Here is a 25,648-nt window from a genome sequence, read left to right on the forward strand (position 1 = left end):
GTCAGCCTGTGAAAATGAACCAGCATTTTACTGTCTTACAGGGTTAGTTAACTCTTTAGATTTTGTTATTTATCTATTGAGTTCACCCAGAAATCTTAGAAACTGTTGTTTCTCATTTCCCCAGAGGATGACAACAAGAGTTTTCCTAAAGACATCTGTGAGAACTGAAACACCCTTTTCTTGGTAACATCAATCGATTGGCAGAGTTCCTTGTCACTGCCATTTAATGTCAAAATTTCTCTCTTACAAAATAGGGTCATTTCTTAAGTTATCCCCAGCCAAAGAAATCATTAGTAAAAGTCAGAAAAAAATTTTAACAAGTCAGACGTTACTGGTTTCAGGTTTTGGCATAAGATAGAAATGTAAATTGTGGAAATTACAAAAATATACACCCTGCTGAGTATTTCAGTGTCATATAGTTTAGGCTATGCTAATAGATTCTCCCAGAATCCTGGGAGACGAGGTCTGGTGATTTGATAAAAGCATGTTTATGGCTACCAGCGTGCAGAAAGGCATGCTAAAGTCATGAGAGATGATTGCACAAAGAAGGCCATACATCCCTTTTATTTCTCTTGCAAAGATCCCTCTGAGGAGTGTCCTGAGACTATGGTTTATAACTATAGTGTGAAGTACTGTAACCAGTCCTGCCGCTCGCTGGATGAGCCCGACCCGCTGTGCAAGGTCCGGATCGCGCCCATGGAGGGCTGTGCTTGCCCCGAAGGCACCTACCTCAACGACGAGGAGCAATGTGTGCCTCCAGATGACTGCCCCTGCTACTATAAAGGCAAGATTGTTCAGCCTGGCAACTCCTTCCAAGAAGATAAACTCATGTGGTGAGTTTCTCCGATGATGCAAAGGCTGCTCTGTGCCTGGGGACATCGGGGCTCATGGGGGAAGAAGTCTCTGCTCCAATCCATGAATGGCATCATTTTACAGTTAGGAATAATGGCAAATTTTTCCTAGATTGTTGTATCTTCCCCTGGCAGGAAGTGCAGCCACAGCAAATGTTAAAATCCCATATTCATGCTAGCAAACAAGAACCTGAAAATATGTTTAGTAGAACAATATTTGTAATCTATCTCTTGCAGAGTTCATTGTTGTGTAAAAAATATCCAAAAACAGTGGGAGCAAGTTTTCTAGAAGACAGAAGGCTTGGAGGAGTTTCAGGCTTTGAAATGAAAAAGCAAAGTGAAAACCACCACACCATCCTGCAGACTATTTAAAAAATAAAAATGGTCCATGAAAAAAAAAAAAACAATTATCAGTTTTTAAACTTTTTTTTAGACAAAAGAGAAAGAAACTGGGGGTGGGAGGGGATAATAAAAATAATGTAATTAATTTGCATCTGCATTGAAAAAATTGTCATTTTTCTCATTTTCAACTACCTTAGGGCATCAATGGAAACAACCACCAGGGGAAGGCTTCTTTATTATCTTTAGATGTTTACATGTTCTCTCTCTAGCTGTCTTCCAACTGAGGATTCTACACTATTTTGCAATCACATATTCATTTAGTAATTTAAGAGATCTCTTATTTAAGAAAGTATTAGTCTTATCTCATGGAGTAGAAAATGGATGCTTAGGAAAAATTTGATTTAGGGAAAACACACAATAAACCAGTGCCAGATGAAGGAAGAGTATTTTAAGAGCTGGGTCTTTTAATCTTCCTTCTGGGGATGGTAATGCATGTCTGTGAAACTGATAGCTGTAACAAATATTCATTTTGATAGGAATTTGTTATTCGTGTGACAAGTGAAGCTTTGCAGTGCCTTTCTCCCTGGTGAGGGAGAAAAGTGCAAAGAGCTGATGTGTTTTGTTTTATGGAATCTCTTTAGCAAATGCATTCAAGGAAGATTAGACTGCATTGGAGAAACTGTCTTGGTGAAAGGTGAGATTTTGTTAAATAATGTCAGTATGGTGTCAGCCAGTATTTATAATGTTTTTCTGTGTTATCTCTCACTTTCTGTAACATTTTAGTATTCTGCACATTTTTCCATTCTCCCTGAAATGTGTTAGTTATTGATAACATTTGTCTTTGTAAAATGTCACCAGACTTACTAGACTCTTTAGATGATGAGGATATTTCCCAAAGCTTAGAAGTTATCTGCCTTCTTCTCCCTTCACTGTTATTGGGCAGACGCAAAACTGTTACAAACTTTAAATGATAGACACCTGCTGCCCTCTGAAATCCTCTGGCTGGTTTTGCAATTACTGATGACATCCTTATTGCTCTAAATTACTTCCTGAAATGTTTTCTCCTACTGCAGATTGCCCAGCTCCTATGTATTACTTCAACTGCAGCTCTGCAGGTCCTGGAGCAACTGGATCAGAATGTCAGAAAAGCTGCAAGACGCAGGACATGCACTGTGTAAGGAGCTCACCTCCCAGCAGGGGCACAGCACAGCAGGGCTGTGCACGTAGGATTGTCCTTACCAAGCACCGATGGGAACATGGCATGCTGGGCACACACCAATGCTTCACTGATAACACAGCAGCTGTAGCTAACAACCTACCTGTGATGTTTGTAGCACGATTTCCACTAGCTTGCAATTAAGGAGATTTTTTTAAAAAGCCAAAACTTTGGCATCCAGAGCTAGCACATCTCTGCTGGTTCCCTGTTCTTGCCGTGCACTAACAAGTTGTCTTCTCCCATATCTTCTAACGTGCAGTATGTCACAGAATGTGTTTCTGGCTGCATGTGTCCTGATGGACTGGTACTGGATGGCAGTGGAGGATGTATTCCCAAAGATCAGTGCCCATGTGTTCATGGAGGACACTTCTATAAACCTGGGGAAACCATCAAAGTGGACTGCAACACATGGTACGTTATCCCAGGGAGCCTTGTTTTACAGCAAAGTTTGTCAGAACTGCCAGACCATAGTGCACCCATGGGAGAGGGTGTGCTTTGAAGCCTTCCTCTTCATCATGAGAGCCATTGGGCTGCTAGTAAAAATAAAAGGGGAAGTATTTCCCTGCATCATGCAATACTGAGCCTGCACTTGGAGAGTACAAGCACCAATATCTTCTGTTAAACGATTTCCATCCTTTTCTGTTTCCCCACCAGCTTCAGAAACATCAGCCTTACTCTGGCTGGTGTGTGGTTGCTTATTCAATAAGGGGGAATTGAGTTTGTGTGTGTTGGGCACAGCGGAACCCTGGAAAATGATTGAATTTAGTCAACGAAGAATTGCAATGGTCCTCCCTTGAGACCTGCAGCACTTCCAGATCCATAGTTCTCAAGATAAACTAATACTCTAGTTACTCAAATTTCTGGTGCCATAGATTTCACTGTTATTACTGATCATGGTGGGTAAAATGCTTTTAATCTTTATCCATTATTTAGCAAGGATGAGACTGTATAGTTCTGCCAAATGGATGCACAGAAAATGAGAGCTAGAAACACTTTGGTCTGATCACCATTGGTACAGGCAGCCAAGTTTAACCTGTGAAGTCAAAACCTGATAAGCTGTTGTTGGTATCACAGAGTCAGTAAAAAGTTTTATTGCAGTGAGGGCTTAGTTTTCTCATGAGAAGAGGACACACATGGGAAAGAAAATGCAGTCGCTGCATCACAGCTATAACAACTAAATATTCTGTCTACAGTCCTCCTGAACTAGAAGCGAGGTATGTCAAGGTGTGGTGGGTAGACTTTGGCTGGACGTTAGGTGGCCACCTAACTGCTCTATCACCACCCTCCTCAGCAGGACAGGGTTGGGGAGAAAATAAGATGGTCATGGGTCAAAATAAAGCAAAAGCAAAGGCTGTATGCAGAAGAAAAGGCAAACAAAATATTTATCCCCTAGTCCCCACTAGCAGGTGATGTCCAGCCCACTTACAAAGGTGTAGGGCTTCAGAAAACAAACATACACCACTCTGTTCCCACCCCAACCTCCCATTCTCTTAGCTTTTATTGCTGAGCAGACATCACATGGTTTGGAATATCCATTTGGCCACCTTGGGACAGCTGTCCTGTCTCTGTCCCCTCCCAAACCCTTATCCATGCCCCAGCCTACTGCTGAGGGGGAGAATGCACAGCACTGATGCTCTGGGAGTGCTGCTCAGCACTAGCCAATACACTCAGGTGTTACCAACACCTTTGTAGCTGACAATGCAAAGCACAGCTCTGTGAGGGCTGCTGAGGGAAAAAAATCCTCTCCATCTCAGCCAGACCCAAGGACAGACAGAGATAATATTTGTTCACACCACTGTACCAGAACTGCAACATGATCCTTCACAGATTAAAATTCAGAAATGGTTGAAATATTCAGTTCTTCACCCTGAATTTTTCTTTTAAAGCCCCACCATCTGCTGCCAGGAGTCAATTATTTAAAATATATTTTACGGAAATAATAGAATAAACGTTTATGGGTAGCAAACATGAACTTTCTGATTGATATGGCATCTCATAGCATGATCTTAGAACAGTTGAGAGTGCACTGCAAACAACTAACCTTTTAATTATTCTGCCCTTGTTTGAGGTTAAGGAAAGCCCATGTTTCATGCAAACACTGTTATTCTTTGCATTTTGCCTCCCAGCACCTGCAACAAAAGGCAGTGGAACTGCACGGACAATCCCTGCAAGGGAACCTGCACTGTGTATGGAAATGGGCATTACATGAGCTTTGATGGGGAGAAGTTTGATTTCCTGGGAGACTGTGACTATATCCTAGCTCAGGTATCAATTTATTTTCAATTTCCCATCCATATGCTTTTTACACCCCACAGTGTAGGCTTCAGTCTGGGTAATTAAAAGGCACTCCCATACAAAATAGCCAAACTAATGAGCAGAGCCTACTCCCTTCCTGTTGCACCTAGAGCTGATAGAGGGAGATTTTCCAAATTAAACAAAGCAAGTTGACTCAGAAGTGACACAAGAGGGCACTGTGTGATCCCAAATGATTAACTCCTTGGTTGGACTGCCCTTTCCTGAAGGCATTCCAGCATTTTCAAGGAAAAGGAAAACGTGGTGTTGAAAAGTGTTTCCATCAGTCATGCAAGACTGACATTATTTTTGTTGTGATGGAAGCACACAGAGGGTAACAGGTGAACCTCATATATAATAATTGAATGCAATGAGATAGCACTCAGTGAGACATTTTGTCATCCCCAAATTACAGTTGGTTTTGCTAATTTTAAGAAAATATATTTTTGGACCTTTTTGGACTGCTGCTATGACAAGTTCGTTTCCCCCCTTAGTTTTTCTTTTTGAAAATCCTGGTCAAAAATGCATCTGCCACCAGGTAATTTTCCACCAGATACTTCCAAAATTCTATAGTTTTAGTGAATAAACAAGTCAGATCAGAGTGTCATTCATTTAGAGCTCCTAAAAATGCTTATAACTGGTCTAGCTGCCTGACATGATCTAATAGAATGTCATCTGTTTTTCTAAGGATTTTTGCCCTAATAACATGGATGCTGGCACCTTCCGGATTGTGATTCAGAACAACGCCTGTGGGAAGTCACGCTCCATCTGCTCCCTAAAGATCACACTGATTTTTGAGGTTTGTCTAGAACTAGTTATAACCAAGGAGCTGTAGTCTTGATTTTGTAGTAATTACTGTATCATTCTCTTACATTCCACCTCAGTTGCTGCTAGAAGTACCTATGGAAGTCAAACAGCCAGCAAGCTAAGGCAGGGGAGCTGGGAAAGGGCTTAGGTATTTGATGCTAACAGGGCTTGAACACTTCTGTGCATGAGGGGAAAATTGCAAGGAGTCAACAACACTCTATGAATGTGCATCTGTGTGTGTGTGTGTGTGTGTGTGTGTGTGTGTGTGTGTTTTCATTTGTGACAGTAGGCTCTGTGCATGTGGGGCTGTGGCTCACCTATCGACCAAGACAGAGTGTGAAGATAACAGAAAAATAAGACAAAAAAGGAGAGACAGAGTGCCAGTGCTGTTGCACTAAGTTTTCTATTTGTTTTCCTTCCATGCAATGTATCTGTTCCTTTGTAGAACAGTGAAATAAGACTTTTGGAAGGAAGAATTCAGGAGATAGCCACTGATCCAGGAGCTGAGAAAAATTACAAAGTGGACCTCAGAGGAGGTTATATTGTAATTGAAACAAATCAAGGGATGAACTTCATGTGGGACCAAAAGACTACTGTTGTTGTTCACGTGGCACCCTCTTTCCAGGTAAGTAGGGGGTGGACTGGGAGTTATGATTTCAAAGTCAGTTATGCATCCAGAACTGGAGCCCCAGTTTTTCCAGAGCCTGGAAAAAAAGGCTTGGAAAAAGTTAGGTTTAGTGGACAAGAAGAAACAGCAAGCTGGCCACATCTTGTGTTTTATTGCACTGTTCAGTCAGTATAAAATACTCCAGAATATTTGGGGCGAGAAGTATTGATAACACATTGGGAATGTTTATGTCACTTGAAGTTCAGCTTTTTCTGAGCCATTTTTTGCTTTCTGTTTAGAAACTTGCACCTATTTTGCCTTTACAGGCTCTATAAATTATTTCTGTTAAAGAGTAGGCTGCACTCAAAATAACAGAAAACATTAACTGTGCCTGCACACATTACACAGGGAAAAGTCTGTGGTCTTTGTGGGGACTTTGATGGCCGCTCAAGGAATGACTTCACAACCAGAGGGCAGTCCATGGAGATGAGCATCCAGGAGTTTGGAAACAGCTGGAAAATAACAAGCACCTGCTCAAATATAAACATGACAGACCTGTGTGCAGATCAGCCTTTCAAGTCTGCCCTGGGACAGAAGCACTGCAGCATCATTAAGAGTAACATCTTTGAAGCCTGTCACAGCAAGGTAATCCTGTTCTCTCATGCTCAATGGTTTCACACTAGATATTTGTTGCTGTTTTGCAGCACATTTGCAGCATACTTTTAGTAGTGAAGCTACTACACAGTAGTACTCGGCTACTTCTCTCAAAACCTCACTTCACAGCTGTGCCAATTAAAGCCTGTTGCACAGTATTTGAGGAAGCAGCAGCACCTGTTTTGAACAACTGAAGATAAAGAGGATAATAGCTGGCCACCAAAAGTAGAAAGTTAGGTATCTGTAAAATGTACAGATAAGTTAATCTAGGACTGTTTGTGTGGTGATCCTTGGGAAGTTCATTCAAGTTATCTAAAGAGACTAATTATTTGGTTTATTTGAATCACAAATTTAATTAAACAGAAATAAGGCTACTCTTCTTAATTAGAATATCTATACAAAGCTTCAGTGCACTTCAAGAAAAAAATTTAAAAACAAACTTGGCTTAATTTCCTTTGTGAGTTCATGTTGGCAACAGTTAAAAAACAAGAGACATGAAGTTTAGTGGAAATAGGGTTTTCTTTCATACTCAATCACTGTCTCTCAGCTGAAGAGTGCACACTGTGTAGTTGTGCTAAGCCAAAACAAGGTAGTTCAGTCCTGCAGAAATCACACTGGGAAGGCATTTTAAGTGTAACTGGCAGCATTACACGTATGAGAATAGGAAGATTTAGAGTCCAATTCTACCAGGCAAGTGCAAATAGAAAACTACCTGTTGTGAAATATCATGGCTCCTCATGACAATCCCAGTCTATCACAAACCATGTACATGACAGAAATTCAGAACCCTTTCCCTCATTAAAACAAAGTGCAGCAGACACAGCTGTGGTGACACCTCTGTTGATGTTTTGACAGGTGAACCCAATTCCATATTATGAATCTTGCGTGTCTGATTTCTGTGGCTGTGACAGTGTGGGAGACTGTGAGTGCTTTTGTACCTCAGTCGCTGCTTACTCGAGGAGCTGCAGCAGAGCTGGTGTCTGCATCAACTGGAGAACCCCTGCCATTTGCCGTGAGTACTGCAGGGAAGTGCACACAGAAAGCAGTGCCCCTGGTGCTCAGGCACACGGGATACAGGAGAGCAGAACACCTACATTGTTATGCACGTGTGACTGAGCAAGCTGTTTTTATCACATTTACCTTATTAAAATCTTTTAAACAAGATTTTAAAAATAGTCCCTGCCCAGTATCTGAGACCTAAGTGTTTTTTATTCTTCTGTTCCAGCTGTGTTCTGTGATTATTACAACCCACCTGACAAACATGAGTGGTTCTATAAACCCTGTGGAGCCCCTTGTCTAAGGACCTGCAGAAACCCACAAGGGAAATGTGGGAACTTGCTGTACAGTTTAGAAGGTAATTCTTCCTTGACTTTAATGCAGTTTATGGGAGTCACAGCTACTAGTCTGGTTTTAAATGTCTGAAGCACCAAGGTGACTGAAAGGTTATCCATCTGTCCCGGAAGCTCATTGATGCCTTGCTAATTCACTGTGTGATGGTGCCATTCATAGCATCATTTGCCTGCTGCTTTTAAATATATGAAGAGATAAAATACCATTCAATATAAATTTCTATAGAATAATTACCTGTTGACAAATGCAGTAAATTAAAACTTTAATTTGGGGAGAGAGGTAAAAAGAGGACTTGGTAAAATAATTGGTAGTAAAAAGAACATTCGTACTGGAATCGCTTTCATTTGGGGATCAAATCTATATTTGGTAGAGATATTTATGTGCTTTCCTGTGCCTGTGTAACTCAGAATAAGAATACTTTGTTTAATTTTCCAGGCTGTTACCCAGAGTGTAGTCCTGACAAGCCGTATTTTGATGAGGAGAGCAGAGAGTGTGTCTCCCTCCTCAACTGCACTTCATGGTAAGTCAGTTGATGGTGAGAAAGGTAGAATAGGACTGAAAAGGACAAACTAGGAGATGTTCTGTTAATGTTTATAGGCAGTGGCAATTACCATTAAATCCAGGAGTAGGTTTTCTGTAAAAGTAGTGCAGTTGCAGACATTGCTATTCCATATATGAATTCATTTCAATAAAACAATTCTTTTTTACTCTTTCTCTTCAGCGATCCTGAAGAGAAACTATGCACTGAAGACTCCAAAGGTAACTTTTCACCCTCACCATGCATTGAGTGATAGCAGGAATGCAACAACCCAACATCACATATTACATGTTACCAAACATATTGGCAATAGGAGGCCAGACAGGTAGTTTAGTATTAGGGTGCAAAGCTGCACAGATATACTTTATTGGCAAAATGCAGCCTTTGACCTCAAGAATTGTGTAAAGGAGGAGACAGGTGTGATGTGTAGGATTCATCTTGCACAGGTTAATACTGTTTTTCCACTTTTCCACTTCCTTGGTAGTCAGTGAAGACAGATTGTAGTCTGTAGCAGGCCAGTACCTTTTCTAATAAGTACTTTTAGAACAGGGCAAATCTTGTGGAAGTGCTGACCATTTATTTAATAAAATAAACTAAGCTTATTAGATACGTGTTTGTGTGCCTAAAGGACACATTTGGTTAAGGTACAGTATCAATTCATTCCCATATCTGGGAGAAAGCACATCCCAAAACACAGGGTGACCCAGTAGATAAGACATTTGCAGTTTAGCTGATTTTGTTACAGTAATAGACATACTTCCTTTGGTTCTTATATGTACAGTCTCCAAAATCTGGAGAATTTCTCTCATATTTAAATGCAATTGTGTACCACTGCATGCTCCTCATTTGTGGATGGAAATGGCTGTGCAACACCTCCTGAGCCAGTGTTCTGTCACTCAGAAAGGCAATAATCCCAGTCACATTCCCTGCCCAGAGAGAGTTCTCCTGTGCTCCAATGCTGAGTTAGGCCAGCATCAGTTCTCATGCTTTTACCAACCAGTAATTCCTCCATGCAAGCTGACTCCAAGAAACACCAGGAACCAGAAAAATCCAACACACTTTAAATAAATGAGATAGACTCACAGTGCAGCTTCTCAAATAGCAACTAAGAAAGTTTCTTAGCCAGGTAATTCATGTTTGATGTTGTGACCTTCAGAAGGGTAAATGCAGAGTTTGGTTTGCTTTTTACTTGTATTTATATTGCAAGTGTCCATCAAATGTTGCCATGACATTTTCTCTTTTGGTGCCTCAGTTTGCCTGTGCTGCTACAATGGGAAGACCTACACCTTAAATGAAACTGTGTACAGCCACGTGTCTGGGACCAGGTGTGGTGAAGCTGTCTGTGGCCCTAATGGACAGATCATTAAAACCCTTTCCCACTGCAGAACTGCAACTACACCAGCACAAGGTACCAGATTGATAAGGGACTTGGTGGTGATTCTGTGGAAGTCCACAATGGTAATAAGATTTATCCATCCTGGAAAAAGATTCCTACAGCATGTCTAGGATAACAACACTATTTAAGACTTTTGAAGTTTCAAAACGGAGGGATCAGAGCTTGTGGGTCTTGTGGTGAGGACCAAAAGTGCAATCTTATAGATTCTTGCTGACCTTACTGTCAATGAGGCTAAGAGAGAATAGAAAGATTCAGCAATTTTTCATACAACCTTTACAATAAGCTTGAGCATATCACAGCTGACACTCTGGTGTCATTAGTCTCAATATTTCATACTTCTAAATCTTTTTTTTCTCCTTCTTATCACCCATAACACATTCTGGTTTTTATTGTACTGTTGGAATAAGTGAGTCTTATACAGGTCACTTTTCTTATGAAAATAAAGCTTCCTGGCAGTTAACTCCTGTTCAAAAGACATTTTCCAGCATGAATGGAATGTGAAAAATCAGACAATTGCTTTATCTCTTTTTCCTAAAAGACATAAAGAAAAGTGGGGAACAAATAAAAATAAGTGGCTAAAATAAGTAAGTAAGTACATAAATAAATAAATAAATAAATTTCTTATCCTGGCAGCAAATTATATAAGGGCAACAAAGAAAATGAAATGTTAGCTTCTCTTCCCATGTGAGTGAATGAGCTAAATACTTGATGGTGAACCCATGTGTTTGGTATTTAATGAAAATGTTAAAAAATTGAATAAGTACAGTGGAGTAGTACCTAGTAAAGGCAGGATTATTGAAAGCAGAATGTAGATGGCTTAGTAAAATGTCTACATGGTCTGTTTCTATTTAAACCAACAGTTTCTTTGAAAGAAAGCACTAAAAGTCCAAATGGAGCGCCACTGGAAATCACCTCTCCAAAGTCAGGTGAAGTACTGCAGGGCTAGAAACATTAAATTGAAATGAAAAAATGACACAAGAAGGGGTGTTTATTGTATTCTGTATAGGAAAAAAAATAACTCGATGTGGGAGAGTGTGTGTGTAGTATTACAGCACCCTACTGTGTAATAGAGGGAGTTTATATTTATGAATACAGAAGATGGTTTCCGTGTGGACGTGTACAGAATGTAGTGGGAATAAAAAAAAGATTTTTTTAAAATTTTTTTTGGAAGTTGTAGAGAATGTAAGAGATGTTGTAGGGCTTGAAAGTAGAGTAGTAGAGGATTTAAATACTAATTCATTTGATTTCCTGCAGAACCACATAAGAAATATATAACATCTGCACCTCCCTCATCAGAGGTAGCCACTCTCTGCTTCTGCAATGACAATGGACAATTGATACAAATGGGTGAGAAACCATGCAATTTATTTTCTGCACCATTGACATGGAAAGATATATTGTTAGATAAAAGTGCTTCAGCAAGTGCTCATTCTGCCTGTCACAGTTAGATATTACCAGAAGTTGTTACATCTTTGAACTGTAGCTAAAACCTTCAGAATTACAACTCCCCAATATCCAATAACTCTGTTCTGGTTTGAATACCCCTGGTGTAAAGAAACTTACAGCAGGTGCTGATGTCAGCAGAGCCCTGAATCCCAAACTGCTGAACATGAGCTTGTAACTGACAATAATATTCCAAAAGCAAAGGAGGAAAGGCTCTTCTTCATCTGTTAGTAGCTCCTGCTTCACTTAGCTCCTGGTGTTTGTGAAGAGCAGATGCACTTGGTGATTTAATCAGTATTGGCTCTTCTTGTACACATTTTCAAATCCTTCCAATGTACCTAAGAGCAGGATTTCAGATTAGGCCTTGTGGCCTCCCTCAGTCTTTGCCATTTGGATGAATTGCTGTCCAGTTCAGCCACTGAATCCCAGGAGCTGCAGACAGTCCCCTGAGCATGGCTATTGGGTACAGATGGTTAAATGCAGGGCTGAGAATGCAGCCTCAGGCTAACACTTGGGTTTTGCCCTTGCAGGAGAAAATGTTTCTCTGCCAGTGAATGTATCAGGTCATTGTGCTTACTCCATCTGCAATAAATCATGTCAGATTGAATTAATTTGGGCAGAGTGTAAAACTGGTCATTCTGAGACCCTCAAGGTCTGTGATCCACGTTCTGAGACCTGTCCACCAACACCTGCTCCTGGTGTAACAAAACAAGTTCCTGCTCCCACAAGGACTTCTGTGAGTGACTGTCTTGCACTCAATCCTCCCAGAAAGGTGAGAGACTCTGAAGATGTGTTTAATCTTTCATCATTCCACCATTCATGCATTGCCTGCAGCCAAGGTTTGGTGTTCTGCTCTGATGCTGGTATCCAGCACTACAGCTGGACTGTAGGTGTGACTGAATGAGATGATTTAGAAGTAAGCCAGAAACCCCTCACTGAAAGAATAAGATGAAGATTCTTCTGTTCACCTGAAGCACCTACATGATTGTATGTGAGCAGAGCTACCTAAGCTGAACAAAGACTAGGAAGCCATGTCTGGCAGTGTCCTACCACCAGAAGTTATCAGGACCCTAACATATATACCAAAAAGAGTAGATATCGAGGTTCTCTTTATTCCTATATGGTTCATATTGCCTGGTTTCCAAAGCCAGAGTAAACACCAAATTTTGCCATGCTAGACAATTAAATGAAGGAATGTAGTTGCTGTGTGTGATTTTAAAGATTTTGTGAAATTCCTTTGTTATTTGCCTCTCCTCTTTTTTTTTTTCAATTAATCAATAGTTTAATGAAACATGGAATTTTGGAAACTGCTATACTGCCACTTGCCTGGGAGAAGGAAGCAATATCAAATTGTCTGTCATGACTTGCCCACCTCAGCAACTGAAGCTCTGTGCCAATGGTTTCCCAGTCACAAAACACTCTGATGAAACCGGTTGCTGTGAAGTCTCTGAGTGTCAGTGTAAGTGGCAGGAGAATTCCTCAAATTTATGTTATGTTCAGCTGGGCCTCAAAAAGGAAAAGTCTATCTGGTCAACATCTATATTATGTTCATATCAATTCAGTAGAATACAATGGAACAGAAATCCCATCTGAAATCTTGGCTGTTGAAAGCAGATGTCCTTGCTAGAGTAATTGTTCTTTATCAAACTGGATTTTTGTCTCTGACTGGAAGCAAGTAAAAAGGTTAAAACCAGCTTGTACTTACAGGTAGCTCAGAAGTTGAACTTGAAGCCTGACCTTCTGTCTTCTAGGTATTTGCAGTGGATGGGGAAATGAGCATTATGTGACTTTTGATGGAGCATATTACCATTTTAAAGAAAACTGCACCTATGTCCTTGTGAAGTCAATTCACCCTGACTCTCACAACTTCTGGATTCACATAGACAACTACTACTGTGCTGCCACTGGTGGGGCAATTTGCTCAATGTCCCTCATCATTTTTTACTCCAACTCTGCTGTTATTCTGACACAAGCAAAGGAACATGGAAAAGAAACAAACTTGGTAAAGTATTGTGTTTAAATGAATTCTCAAAGTTAATTTGCTGTAGTTATATTACTGTACTGCGAAATGTCCTGCGATGACAAAGGATTAAGCTTATAAAACATGGAATGGGTAAGAAATGCAATTGCTTTGCTTCTTCTCTCTCTTTTTTTGCTTTGTATCAATAGAATCTGTATATTCTAAAAATCTGAGAAATTATCACATAGCTGAAAATTGTGGTTTTTGTCCTGATAGGAGTATTCAAATATAAATTGCAACATATTAACAAGGAATATTAGACAACTGCTTAAATGACTGACAGTCACCATTTGGTGCACCTAAGGTCTGAATTTGTGCCACTCTGCTTTCCAGCTGCACTAATCATGTTCCTTACTCAATGAAGGAGCACCCATAAAAAATTTTTATTTCTTTTCTTTTAGATTTTGTTTGATGACAAGAAAGTTGTTCCAGACATTTTTAAGAATGGTATCAGGATAACCAGTTCTGGCCTTTATGCCATAATTGAAATACCTGAATTAGAGGTATACATCTCCTATAGTCGACTTGCCTTTTACATAAAACTCCCTTTCAGCAAGTTTTATAACAATACCATGGGACTCTGTGGTGAGTGTCCTCATCAGCTGACAAAAATTATTGTTCTGACTTTTCCTCCTTCTATCTCTCATTCTCTTGTAAAATCTCTGAATGCTTGCAACTTCACTATTTCTCACAAATATTAATAAATTTATTTAATGGAAAGACACTGTCAGGGAATGTAGGTTTAAGTCATATCTTTCATTTTGTTCACAGTCTGTTGGGGGATGGAGATAGAATTTTTCTAGGGCGTTCCTTTTCATCATATCTACTTCATATAGGAATGTAGGAACTGTGGAGAGTCCTCTGCCATCTCAGTTTTTCTGGCCACCAGAAGAACTGTATCAGCCAACACATCAATTCTGGTTTTCATGAGTAGTTGGCAAACTGTTTCTCTGAGCCTTCACTTCCTAGAAACAGTTTGTGAGAATTTATCCAGAACCCCACGTGTTGCTCCCTTCACACAAGGAAGAGAACTTCCCCCCAGATTTTCTCTAAAAGCAGCTTCATCAGCATCAACTGTCCTCGAACTGTCATTTTTATATTGCTACCAGGTACCTGCACCAACCAGAAGTCTGATGATGCTATGAAGAGGAATGGTGAGGTTGTCAAGTCCTTCAAAAAGATGGCACTAGATTGGAAAGTTCCATATCCTACCAACAGATACTGTAACCCTGGTGTCTCACAGCCATCGAAGACTGACGATCATCAGCATTGTGTGCCTTCTAATCTGTGTAAAATCATCTGGTAAGGCAACTCCCAAAAGTATCAGAAAAAAAAAATCCACAGGGAAATTTCATTCTTCACTAAATGGCTTGGGTGAACTGATTCTAGGATATGAAGAAAATACAAAGTTTTGCATACCTTGTGAAACTGAGCAGTGAACTGATGTGTGTGCTTTTGAGCTTGGCAGATATTTTTAAACTGCATCAGCAAAATCAGTCCTCTCTTAATTGCGTCTGCTGCTTGGCACTCCCTCTGCCTGTCAGTTCTGGAGAGGGCAAGTGGGAATTAGCTAAAATTTAGTATCTTAAAGCTCTGAATTACATGAAACACAGTCAGAATATAGTAAGCAAATATATGTGTCTGTTTTTAAAACAATTTTGTGGTTTAAAGCAGGATTTTCAAACATGCTGGCATAAAAACGTCAGCATATAGACTTACAGCTATGAGCTGTGCAGGAGCCTTTGCAGGTAGCAGTCCAACATAATATTGTTTCCTTTCAAAGCTTTGTAAAGAATGGCAGGTAAAGCTCATTCTTTATGAAGCTGTGGGGGTGCGTTGCCTATGAGAACAATTTGTAGTTGTTCCTTGAGGTTTTGCCCGGAGCAGGGGGGGTGGTTTGGCTCTGACTTGAATTCCTCCCTGGAAGCAGCCCAAGGTTTCTCTCTCTGCTTTGTGCAGGACCCTGACGGAGTGCCACGGCGTGGTGCCCCCCCAGCCGTACTACGAGGCGTGCGTGGCCAGCGGGTGCTCGGAGGAGCAGCCCAGCACCGAGTGCCAGAGCGTGCAGACCTACGCGGCGCTCTGCGGCCTCCACGGCGTCTGCGTGCCCTGGCGGGGCCTGGCGGGCGGGCGCTGCGGTGAGCCTGGGAACGGGCCGCGGCTTAGCGCGGAAAACACCCCCTGGGGAGAAGCGAGTCCGCTCTGCCCTCCCTCCCCTGCTGCTCCGGACCTGAGAAACAGCAGGGACAAACCAACGAGGTTGCTCCAGCCCAGACCTGGTGCAAAACAAGGGGGAACCAGCCCTACGGTGTCTCCTGCGTAGCTCAGCCGCGGTGTTGTGTGTGTTCCCCGCAGCTTGGGCGCTAGATGGCAACGCACCGCTTCCTCTGCTCGGGCCGCCCCGTGAATCAGGGCGAGCCCTGCTGCTCCTGGCGCTCGCCCCTTGCTGCCCCATGGGCCCCTGAGGGCGAGCCCTGCTGCTCTGGTGCTCGCCCCTTGCTGCCCCATGGGCCCCTTTGGCTGCAGGGCCCCCTTGCCGCGCCGTGCCGACCCGGGAGGTGGCCGCGGTAGCTGGGCTTTGTCCCTCCGTGTCCCTGCATCGGAGGGTACACCTGGGTCTGGGCTTCTTAACTTGTGTGTTGCAATGTTCCACAGAGGCCAGCTGTCCTCGGGATCAGGTGTACAAGCCGTGCGGGGAAGCAAAAAGAAACACTTGCTTCAGCAGGTGGGTCATTTCCATAAGGCGGTTTTCAAGTCAGTAATGTGAAGATTGCCAGGGAAATTTGAAATTCACATTCCCTTGGGATTTAGGTGCCTTGATTGCCTTGGGCAATTTTTGCCTCTCATTCATTCTCATTTATATTCTGTTTGTGCAGAGGAGTTGTTCCGAACACCCTTCCTTCCCAAAATAGCACACCAGTGTTTGTTGAAGGATGCTACTGTCCTGATGGAAAAATTCTGCTGAATGATCATGATGGCATTTGTGTGTCAGTTTGTGGTAAGAAATTGTATAAATGGTGCTATGGGAAATGGGGGTCAGAGCCTGACTAGAAGTGCATATTAAGGGAGTTGTTTTGGGTACAGAGGAAATAGGGTAGATCTTGTTACTGACCCTTTCTGGGGAAGCTGGGAGCATTCCAGATTGAGAGCTTCTGCCTGCTCTTATATGCAAAAGATGCAACTTTCAAAAGAACAAAGAATAGCATGTTTAAGATGTTTTTGTGTTTACAACCTGTGACTTTGCACTCTGAATTTCTCTTGGTGGCTGTTTCTCAGATTTCAATACCTTCCTTCTGTTCCTGTTTTTCTGCTTCTGTTCTTTTCCCTGATGGAGTTACCTTTAAAGTAACATCTAATTCATTTTATAGGTTGCACTGCACAAGATGGGTCAGTGAAACAGGTAAGAGAAAGGAAAATACTGTCTTTATAGTTTATCTGTGTTCTGTGACCTTCTATGAAAATGACTGCATAAGTTATTTCTTTTAATTCTAAGCTTTAAAACCAGTGAACTGCAATAACATTGGGAAGAAAATCAGATTTTATTAACTCCAGAACTTGTTTCTGTACTTGAGGTACAGAAACAGAAACAGCAGTTTGTGGGAATCAGTTTCCTGGTAGAACTATTAGGCTTTCCTCCTGGAAACACATAAACCTGAAAAGGAAGGTGGCAAATAATACCATTTTTTCTTACTCTTCTCTTCTTCTCCCTCTGGGATTTGAATTGCAATTTTCCTACACAATAAATTCGGTCAACTCAGTCCTACACTGGCTTGCAGCAGGCATTCATTGATTTAATGCTTCCAGGTTTTTCTCTCTGAACTGCTATCCCTCTTGTTTTTATAGCCTAGAGAGGCTTGGGAACATGACTGCCAGTACTGTACTTGTGATGAAGCAACCTTGAACATCTCTTGCTTCCCCCGCCCTTGTGCTAAATCTCCACCTGTCAACTGCACAAAAGAAGGCTTTGTACGCAAAATAAAACCACGTCTGGAAGACCCCTGCTGCACAGAGACAGTCTGTGGTGAGCAGATCCTTCACTTGCTGTAGTATGACAATATTTGCCTTTATCAGTAATCCTTAAGTGAGATGTGGTGCCCCACAGCACACTGGTTGTCATTTTTTCCATCTATGTGCCAGGAGCTCTTGCTAGCAGGAGAAAACTCGTCTGGTCCACTTTGTTCTCTAAAATTAGTGCCATGACCTGACAAATATTTACACTGGAAAATCTCCTGTGGATCATTGGGACCAGCAGATGTTCCACAGGATCCTTTGGCTCTTGTCCTTCTGAGATGAGAGGGTGATCCTTCCCTCTCATCACCAGTAAGAGAGGATGTGTTCATTTTCCAGGCTTCCCTAAAGCTTCCTGACATATGTTTGCCCTCAGCTTTGCATTTGCACCCTCCCAGTCCCAAATGCCCATCCCAGCACAGGAGTGGCCTGCTCCTAAACCTGGCCATTCCCAGTATCAATATCAAGATGTAGGACAGAGAATCCTGGCAATGGTAATAGGATGGTTTTTTCCAAGCTCTCTCCATAAGTAACACTGCTGGATGGGAGGTTTTGGCTTACTTTGTCTCTGCTGTGTATTGCAGAATGTGATATAAAAACCTGCATTATCAACAAAACAGGATGTGACTTAGGTTTCCAACCAGTGCTTGCTATATCTGAGGATGGTTGTTGCCCTGTCTTCTCCTGTAGTAAGTACCTTGTTTCCTTAAGATGTTTTATTTGTTCTTTGAAGTATTTGATTTTTCTAAATGAGGTAACATCATGGCAGAAGCCTCTTTCTTTTCAGCCTTTACAATTGAGCTATTTTTTCCCTTTATTCCCCCCTCCTTTTTTTTTTTTTTTTTGTTTGTTTGTTTGTTTTTTGGGCTATTTTTGATTTAGAATAACTGGTTAGAGTTCTCTGTATTCATTATTCAGGGAGTGTAAGCTATTGACCATGTACTGAATGGTGGTTAAACTGAACCCATCCAGAAGCTCTGCTGCCAAATTATATTTCCAGATTCACACACATAAGTCCGTTAGCTTTGTTACCAGCACAATAAAGAAAAGTTCAAGTAATTTCAAGTATAGGTAAAAAAACCACAAGGCAAATAAATTTTACTTTATGGAAAATACCAGGGTATAAAATTATCCCCACTTAATGCATATCATCTAAGCAGATGCTACATATGGGCTTCTGAATACCAAATATCACCATGTACTAGTTGCTTTTTTCCCCCCACTTGTGTGAGCTATTAAGTTCAGCTCTACTCTTTGACTTCTCTAAATCACTCACAATTCAGAGATGAGTACAGAAACTGCATCATTCCTAGCACAACCTTTTCATTTTTTTTCTTACAGTACCAAAAGGTGTATGTGTTTCTGAAGGAGTTGAATTTAAGGTAGGCCTTCTTCCACACACTTCTTCCTAGGAGTTAATGTTGCTTGAGTCAGAATTATCTGAAGTTCTTGTTTTCAACACTCATACAAAAAGCAGGATTAGAATGGCTTGTAATTCTTCCCTGCCAGTAGTCTCCCTTCCAACACCAAGCAATCTGTGATTCTGGGAGAGGTTATTCAATAGGTAATGCTAGAAACCAGTAACTTGCTTGCTAAAAGAGATCTTACCTACACTTTAGAGTCAATGGGTCAGAATTGTAATGAAACACAAATTTTAAAGCTCGTTGAATGTTGTAAGATTACTGCTTGCTCAAACTGTCCAGAAATGCTTGAAATTTATGAAAACTCGTTTAACATCATTGACACACTCAGGAATGTCAGCCTTGTCTTCATTTTGTGATACCAGTGGTGAAGTTTTAGAGATCTGGATGTGTATTCATTTCAGGAAATTCTTCCAAAAGGAAACCTCATAAGCATTAGTTTTTTCAATTGACCAGGGGGATGTTTATTCCAGAACCCTCTGAATTCTTGTCATGGTTTTCTTTCTCCCCTATATTTCCAGCCAGGGGCAGTGGTGCCTAAAAGCTCTTGTGAGAACTGTGTGTGCACGGATGAGCAGGATCCCGTGACACAGACCAACCGCATCCAGTGCCTTCCTGTGCAGTGCCAAACCACCTGTCAGCAGGTCAGCACCTCCTTGGCCATAATGCCTGATAGATTGAAACAGGGACAGTGCAACTGCTTTATCCGTGCAGCACAGCAGGATAGACTCTTCTATTAATTGCTTTGTAAAGTCCTTTTTAGGGTGCTGTTATTTTTGCTCCAGCAAATTTAAGAGGTCACCCTTGGAAAAGTGCTCTGAGGGAAAATGATTGCAAACCTGTTAAAGTCTGACTGCTGAAAGATGTTTGTGTCATTCTGTTCATGTTGTCCATTGTCAGCTCATAAATGAAGATTGTGAGGAAACTGCACAGTGGTTTATATCTTTCCAGACACTTCCACTTGTGGATGGGGAATACTCAATTACTCCTCATTACTTGTGAGAATTAGCACTCAAGTTGTTCAGTCTGTTACTGAATATAAGTAGGGTGGTTGCTTTTCCATTCATGCCCAGATAAGGACAGATGCATCACCAATGTTAAAAATGGACAAAACCTTTCATTACACTTTTTACTAAAGCGACCACCCCCACAGCCACCAGAAAACCAATGCATACCTAAAACACGGGGAGAAAATCTTCACATGTCTGACATCAATAGTTCTGGTAGATAATGATATCAGACCAAGCACTGGTGGCAGATTGTGCAAGTAATCATGTGCTAAATTAATTTATTTCACCTCTTTTTTGTGTTAGTCTGAAGAGAAAAGTAGTCAATGACAGGGTCTTCACAGCAACTGAACTACCCAGAAGTCATTATTCAGTAAGGCAGAAAAATTACCAGCTTTGATTGTCAGGCTTAATGTGGTTCCAACAGATTTCAAAAGACAACAAAATTGAAACCAGAAGTCTGGCTCATTTCCTCTGCCATCTTCAGGGTAGCTTTGATCCAAAGATGCTTCAGCAACAAGACACAGATTAAGATGGATAAATTGAAACTTTTTTCCCACAGGGTTTTCACTACGTGGAAGAGAAGGGTCAGTGCTGCAGCCAGTGCCAGCAAGTGGCATGTGTGGCAAATTTTCCTTTTGGCAATGTGACCATTGAGGTAAGCACTCCCTTGCTCTGCACACAAGGCTGAACTATCAAAAAGACTTCAGCATTTTTTCAATTGATGCCATGCATTTCAAGGCTGGGAGGACCTCAAGGAGATGTAAAAATGTCTGTGTTTCCAAAGTGAATGTAGATGTTTATACAGCTGTTCCCTGCTGTGTGGATTTCATAGGCACTACCATGCTGACAATTATATTCTCTGTCAGGAATGGAAATCATGTTACCTCCACTTCTCTTGACATGAAATAGCAAGAAAGAATTTAGAAGGGATGGTGACATGGTGTGATACTGCTTTTGCAGAGATACGTTGTGCTGGCTTCACATCACACTGCTTCCATCTGAAGCAGTTTCATTGTCTTGCCCTGAAGATACAGGGATACGGTGTGAGCAAGCTGATATAGCTGTGCTGCCACTGGTTCTGAATTTGCTGAGGCAGAAGTCAAGTGACACAGCTGCTGTAGTGTTGTGTGACTTGGTAACACACACGGCTAAAACATCGTGTCTTGTGAATGTAGCGTTGCGTAGGCAGAAGCTGAGCCTTTTAGGGATGGGCTTGGTGATCCTACCCTCAATGATATGGCTTGGTCTTTTCTACCCTTAATGATACCATGATTTCATGATTCTAGCTTTTTTTGGTTTTATTACAGCCTGCTACTCCTGTGTATGGTTAATGATGCTGTTTCAACCAGTGGCTTGTCTTACATGCAGTTGTTTCTCTGACAGCTCTTGTGTTCTGCGTATTTTCTATTTCATCCTTTTATTCCTTGATAATTTATCTTACAAGCTAGATTTTTCTGTTCCAATATATAGTTTTTATCTATACATGACGAGGCTTTGCAGTTATGCATTAGTCTCTATTGCAAAGACATTTGTTTCTCTTTCATTCCTTTTAAAAATATTAAAAAAGAAAATTGCTGAAATCCATTGAAAGAGTTATTTTTCTTTTGTGTATATTTCAGCCCACAAACATTAGCACACCTACCTTCTGGCATTTCTGCTAATACGTTTATGCTCATTCTGCCATTCTTTCATTCTTTCCCCCTGGGAGGCCACAGAAGTGATTTTGCATAGACTGGTAGCGGGTGAGCTTGGTACATAATTTGTAGATGTGAGTTGCAGACATCTCAGTCCTTTCAGAGTGATATGAGCAACCCAGTCTCTGCCAGTTCATTGACTTTATTACTGTTTCAGTTTTCTAATTTTTTTGCTATACTCCATTGGCTTGGGGGTTTTGTTTGTTTGTTTTTGGTTTTGTTTTTTAATTTTTTTTTTCTGTTCTTATCAGGTTGGAAAGAGTTATAAAGATCCATATGACAACTGTACTCACTACACATGCACTGAATCAGCAGGTCAGTTTTCCTTGACTAGTACAATAAAGGTCTGCCTGCCATTTGAAGAAGCAAACTGTGTGCCAGTAAGTATTTTACAGCCAGAGAAAGACTTCTGTAGTGAACTTGAAAAAGAAGGGTATTGGAGCAATAGCAGGGAAGGATTTTCATCACTTGAGAAACATCAGTGTTATAAAATGCAATTGAACAAGTGGTGACTCATCATGGATCCTTGTGGGACTGATGAACAAAACGTCTCCTGATATGTGGTGTCCCATTAAGCGGGGAAATGGAACATGTATGAGCAAGGGGTAATATTCATACCCAGGCTTTCAGCTATTGGTGGTTTCCAGTAACTTTCAGTAGCATTTTGGGACTTCACAGCAGATCGAAGCAGGGACTAGGACAGCCATGTACTTGAGTTTGCTCTGGGGTGGGCTCTGTCCAGGCCAGGCTGCTCAATTCTAGGGACAGCTGGCAATCTCTGTCTCTGGTTGGGGTTTTTATGCTGGCTTCAATAGGACCTAAATAAGATCAGGTATGTATTACAGGGCATCTTATCTCGCTTGTGAGAGAATATGTAGTTCTATGAAAATTCTCTCCCTTCCTTGCTGGGTGATTTGTTCTGGTTCGGGTTCTTTAAGCAGCTTTATATATAATTGGTACGCAAGTAGGTCTGATGAGGAATTTGTATAGATTAGAGATGAGGGACTGTAACTGAGCTCTCATCATTGATACTGTCTGCTTAGGACTACATGCATCTGAACTGACTGTTCTGGTTACTTTCAATACAGGGGACAGTTGAGGTGTCTTCAGATGGCTGTTGTAAGACATGTGAGTGCATTAAATCACTGCTTCTGTGTTCCAATACTGTTTGGTCCTTCCCTGCTTGTAGCCCTGTTTCTGCATGGATTGAGAGCCTGCAGATTCCACAGACTGAAAGACAGTTTTACAGCAGCAGAACTGTTCTGTACCTCACAGCCAAGACTAAAAATCTGCCGTATTCTTCCAGTGGGAAGACTAAAATTTTTTATCTCCTTTTCTGTGTTTTTAAATAACTGAATTACTGTTAGCTTGAACTATACTCCTGATAAGAAAACTTGTAGAAGATATTCTCTGTGTTCTTGCATCTGCAAATTGCATAGAAATAAACTTTTGGGGTTTTTTTTCTGTAGCATCCACTCAGAAATCCCAGGTTGTTATAGAGCCACATAGGTAATTTATAGCCATGTTAGAAAAACCTAAACCCTTCATGCCTCCTTTAGATATTGATTCAACAGTATCTTTACATGCTAAAGCTAGTCCACAAATGGAAAAGTACATTGACTGGTGGGGAATAATTTTGCTGAATTAATGCCTCTTCACACTCTCATTTGTGGGTTTGGTGCATTTGAACTGTGAGAAATTTTACTAGGATGAATTGTCCTTGGTGTACTAGCAGATACCTTTCAAAACATTTGTTCCCCAGTCTGAAGAAGCTTAACAGAAGCATTCTTCTGCCCAGGTATTGACCTGCCACACAAATGCAAACGCAATGTGAAGGAGCAGTACATCGTCCATGGCAACTGCAAGTCAGCTGCTCCTGTCCCAGTGCCCTTTTGTGAAGGGATGTGCAGTACCTACTCCGTGTAAGTAGGAAGCCTTTCTCTGTCCTTGTCTGTGGCTTGTCTTCCTGGGCTCTTGTCACCAGTGGGCTGCTGCTGTTTGTCCCCTTCCTGCTGTTTGTTGGGAAACTGGGTGTGCAGAAGAAGAGTCATTAACAATGGCTTCAGTGTGATAGAGTGCCTTATCTTAGTCAGGAAAATGGATCCCCTGGGAAAGATGTCAGCTACATTTATTGAACCTGCTCTTAAGCATGTTGTTGTATGGTTTTTGAACAGCTCTAGGAGGCTTTCCTACCTTTTGTTCTCTGCATGAATTGCTCCTTTCTGTCTTGCTAGAATGGGCCTAATCCAAAATCCACTGAAGTTACTGGGATTTTCCCCACTGTTGTCAAAGGATCTGGCCCTGCATGGCCAATAGGATCCTGAGGAAAGGCTGTTATGAATAAGCAGAAGAATAGACACGAAATTTTGCTCCTTGGTAGTACGTGCATTTGGAGCAGTAAGTACAGATGAGTTTGGGAAGACCACAGGCAGCAGACTGATATGAAAAATCTCATTTCTATAGGTATTCTTTGGAGGCCAGTGAAATGGAACACAAATGCACATGCTGCCATGAAAAAAGAAGTCACAAAGTGAAGGTGGAACTGGTTTGCTCAAACCATAAAACAGTCCAGTTCACATACGTGTACATAGATGAATGTGGATGTGTGGAAACAAAATGCCCGAAGAGGATAACATGAGTATGAACTAAAGGAAACATTTCATCCCCCATTTAATCCTTCCCTAGCAAGTGAGTAGTTTAGAAAACAGCTGCAAGTAACCTTCAAATGACCATAGTAACGCTTTTTCTTTCTGGTATTATATGCAGTTATGGAAATTAGCTAAGATTTTACTCTAAATGTTTGTAGAATAAACTGCATTTCAAAGAGGATTTGTTCTCATGTTTCAGTGATGCTGCTAACGGGGCAAAGTGGCTGATGTCTTTTATCTTACACTGATACATACACCAAGGTTATTGCAAGACACTCTAGAGACAGCTGATGCCTTTCAAAAGTCCTGCCTGAAGAAAGTGCACATTTTTAAACCATAACCACATGTATTTCATTTCCCTTAGAAGTGAAACAACAATCATTTCCACAGCTGCAGTTCACCCAGAGGCAGGACTTGGCTCTGGGCCACATTTCTGTTCTTCTCCCCAGTGGTCCCAAATCCACTTTGGCTGTGACTCTGGGTCACTGGAGGAAGTCAAGGTGGTTTTTTCCCTTCCTCACTGGGAGCACTATATCAGGAGTGTAAAAACATGGGTCTTACATGTACACGACAAAGTGAATATATTTGCACCCTTATTGGGAGTCCTTATCTCACAGGGGGTTTTTCTTATTTGCCAACATCAAGCCCTCATCTGTGTGTTAGTTCAGTCTCACTACTGGTTGCGTGACTGTGATTTGTGTTACAAATAATTGGTTCTCAGCTAGCATGCCCGGTGGTACTGGTGACAGTATTTCATGTGAACAGGGATCCAGATGAGCCAACAATACCTTGAGAGTGCACGAGGAAGGCAGATTGTTCTGTTATTTGAGCAATTTGTGTTTTGTGGTGAAGGAGAACTGAAGAGTGTGACTTTCTTAGTGTCCTGCTGCCTGCTGAGGAGGCTTTTTGAGAATTGTTTTGCAGGGAATGCTTTTGAGCTGACCAAGTAGATGTGATACTCATTATACTTTAGCTTTCCATTTTTAAAGTGTTGCAGCTTTTGAGCCCCAAAGAATCTTTAATTTGCTTATTTTTCATAATAAATCCTTCCAGCAGATGTCATGGTTCTTTGATGTGTACTGTCTCATCATGGTGTTACTGATCTTAAAATTGTGGGAATCCTTGACGTTGCTTTATTATAAGTTTTAGGAACCTCCAAATAATTCAGCTAACTCACTGTGCAATACAGCTCCCTTGGAAGGCACAATTGCTTGACTGAGGCTTATGTACAAATTTCACATTAGTCCAGAAAACTGTTTTTATTGATACAAATCAAGTGCACAAATGCTTTTGCAATGCAAAGAACAGCACCAAAAAAAGAGCCATCCCTTCCTTTCCTCCTTGCCTTTCC

General features: G+C 41.3%; 1 protein-coding gene across 2 annotated transcripts in view; it reads left to right on the top strand.

Moving 5' to 3' along the window:
- Window positions 1-25,135, top strand: part of LOC135448562 (mucin-5B) — a 41,961-nt gene extending 16,826 nt beyond the window's left edge. The window contains exons 16-48 of one of the 2 annotated variants that reach the window (XM_064714697.1): window positions 581-833; window positions 1,835-1,887; window positions 2,267-2,367; window positions 2,669-2,820; window positions 4,536-4,674; window positions 5,390-5,500; window positions 5,954-6,133; window positions 6,524-6,760; window positions 7,625-7,781; window positions 7,995-8,123; window positions 8,555-8,639; window positions 8,841-8,878; window positions 9,910-10,065; window positions 10,914-10,979; window positions 11,308-11,400; window positions 12,027-12,268; window positions 12,778-12,955; window positions 13,248-13,498; window positions 13,918-14,101; window positions 14,626-14,818; window positions 15,476-15,654; window positions 16,172-16,241; window positions 16,393-16,514; window positions 16,885-16,916; window positions 17,360-17,537; window positions 18,109-18,213; window positions 18,866-18,906; window positions 19,467-19,589; window positions 20,515-20,610; window positions 21,901-22,029; window positions 22,738-22,777; window positions 23,448-23,571; window positions 24,113-25,135. In XM_064714697.1, coding sequence (XP_064570767.1) covers window positions 581-833; window positions 1,835-1,887; window positions 2,267-2,367; window positions 2,669-2,820; window positions 4,536-4,674; window positions 5,390-5,500; window positions 5,954-6,133; window positions 6,524-6,760; window positions 7,625-7,781; window positions 7,995-8,123; window positions 8,555-8,639; window positions 8,841-8,878; window positions 9,910-10,065; window positions 10,914-10,979; window positions 11,308-11,400; window positions 12,027-12,268; window positions 12,778-12,955; window positions 13,248-13,498; window positions 13,918-14,101; window positions 14,626-14,818; window positions 15,476-15,654; window positions 16,172-16,241; window positions 16,393-16,514; window positions 16,885-16,916; window positions 17,360-17,537; window positions 18,109-18,213; window positions 18,866-18,906; window positions 19,467-19,589; window positions 20,515-20,610; window positions 21,901-22,029; window positions 22,738-22,777; window positions 23,448-23,571; window positions 24,113-24,287 — 4,412 coding nt within the window. In that variant the 3' untranslated portion in view covers window positions 24,288-25,135. Of the gene's footprint in view, window positions 1-580; window positions 834-1,834; window positions 1,888-2,266; window positions 2,368-2,668; window positions 2,821-4,535; window positions 4,675-5,389; window positions 5,501-5,953; window positions 6,134-6,523; window positions 6,761-7,624; window positions 7,782-7,994; window positions 8,124-8,554; window positions 8,640-8,840; window positions 8,879-9,909; window positions 10,066-10,913; window positions 10,980-11,307; window positions 11,401-12,026; window positions 12,269-12,777; window positions 12,956-13,247; window positions 13,499-13,917; window positions 14,102-14,625; window positions 14,819-15,475; window positions 15,655-16,171; window positions 16,242-16,392; window positions 16,515-16,884; window positions 16,917-17,359; window positions 17,538-18,108; window positions 18,214-18,865; window positions 18,907-19,466; window positions 19,590-20,514; window positions 20,611-21,900; window positions 22,030-22,737; window positions 22,778-23,447; window positions 23,572-24,112 lie in introns of those variants that run through there. The other variant, XM_064714698.1, reaches the window with a different exon arrangement.
- Window positions 25,136-25,648: the final 513 nt, after the last annotated feature.

This window comes from Zonotrichia leucophrys, chromosome 5, assembly GCF_028769735.1.
Source record: "Zonotrichia leucophrys gambelii isolate GWCS_2022_RI chromosome 5, RI_Zleu_2.0, whole genome shotgun sequence".
NCBI classification, from domain to species: domain Eukaryota; kingdom Metazoa; phylum Chordata; class Aves; order Passeriformes; family Passerellidae; genus Zonotrichia; species Zonotrichia leucophrys.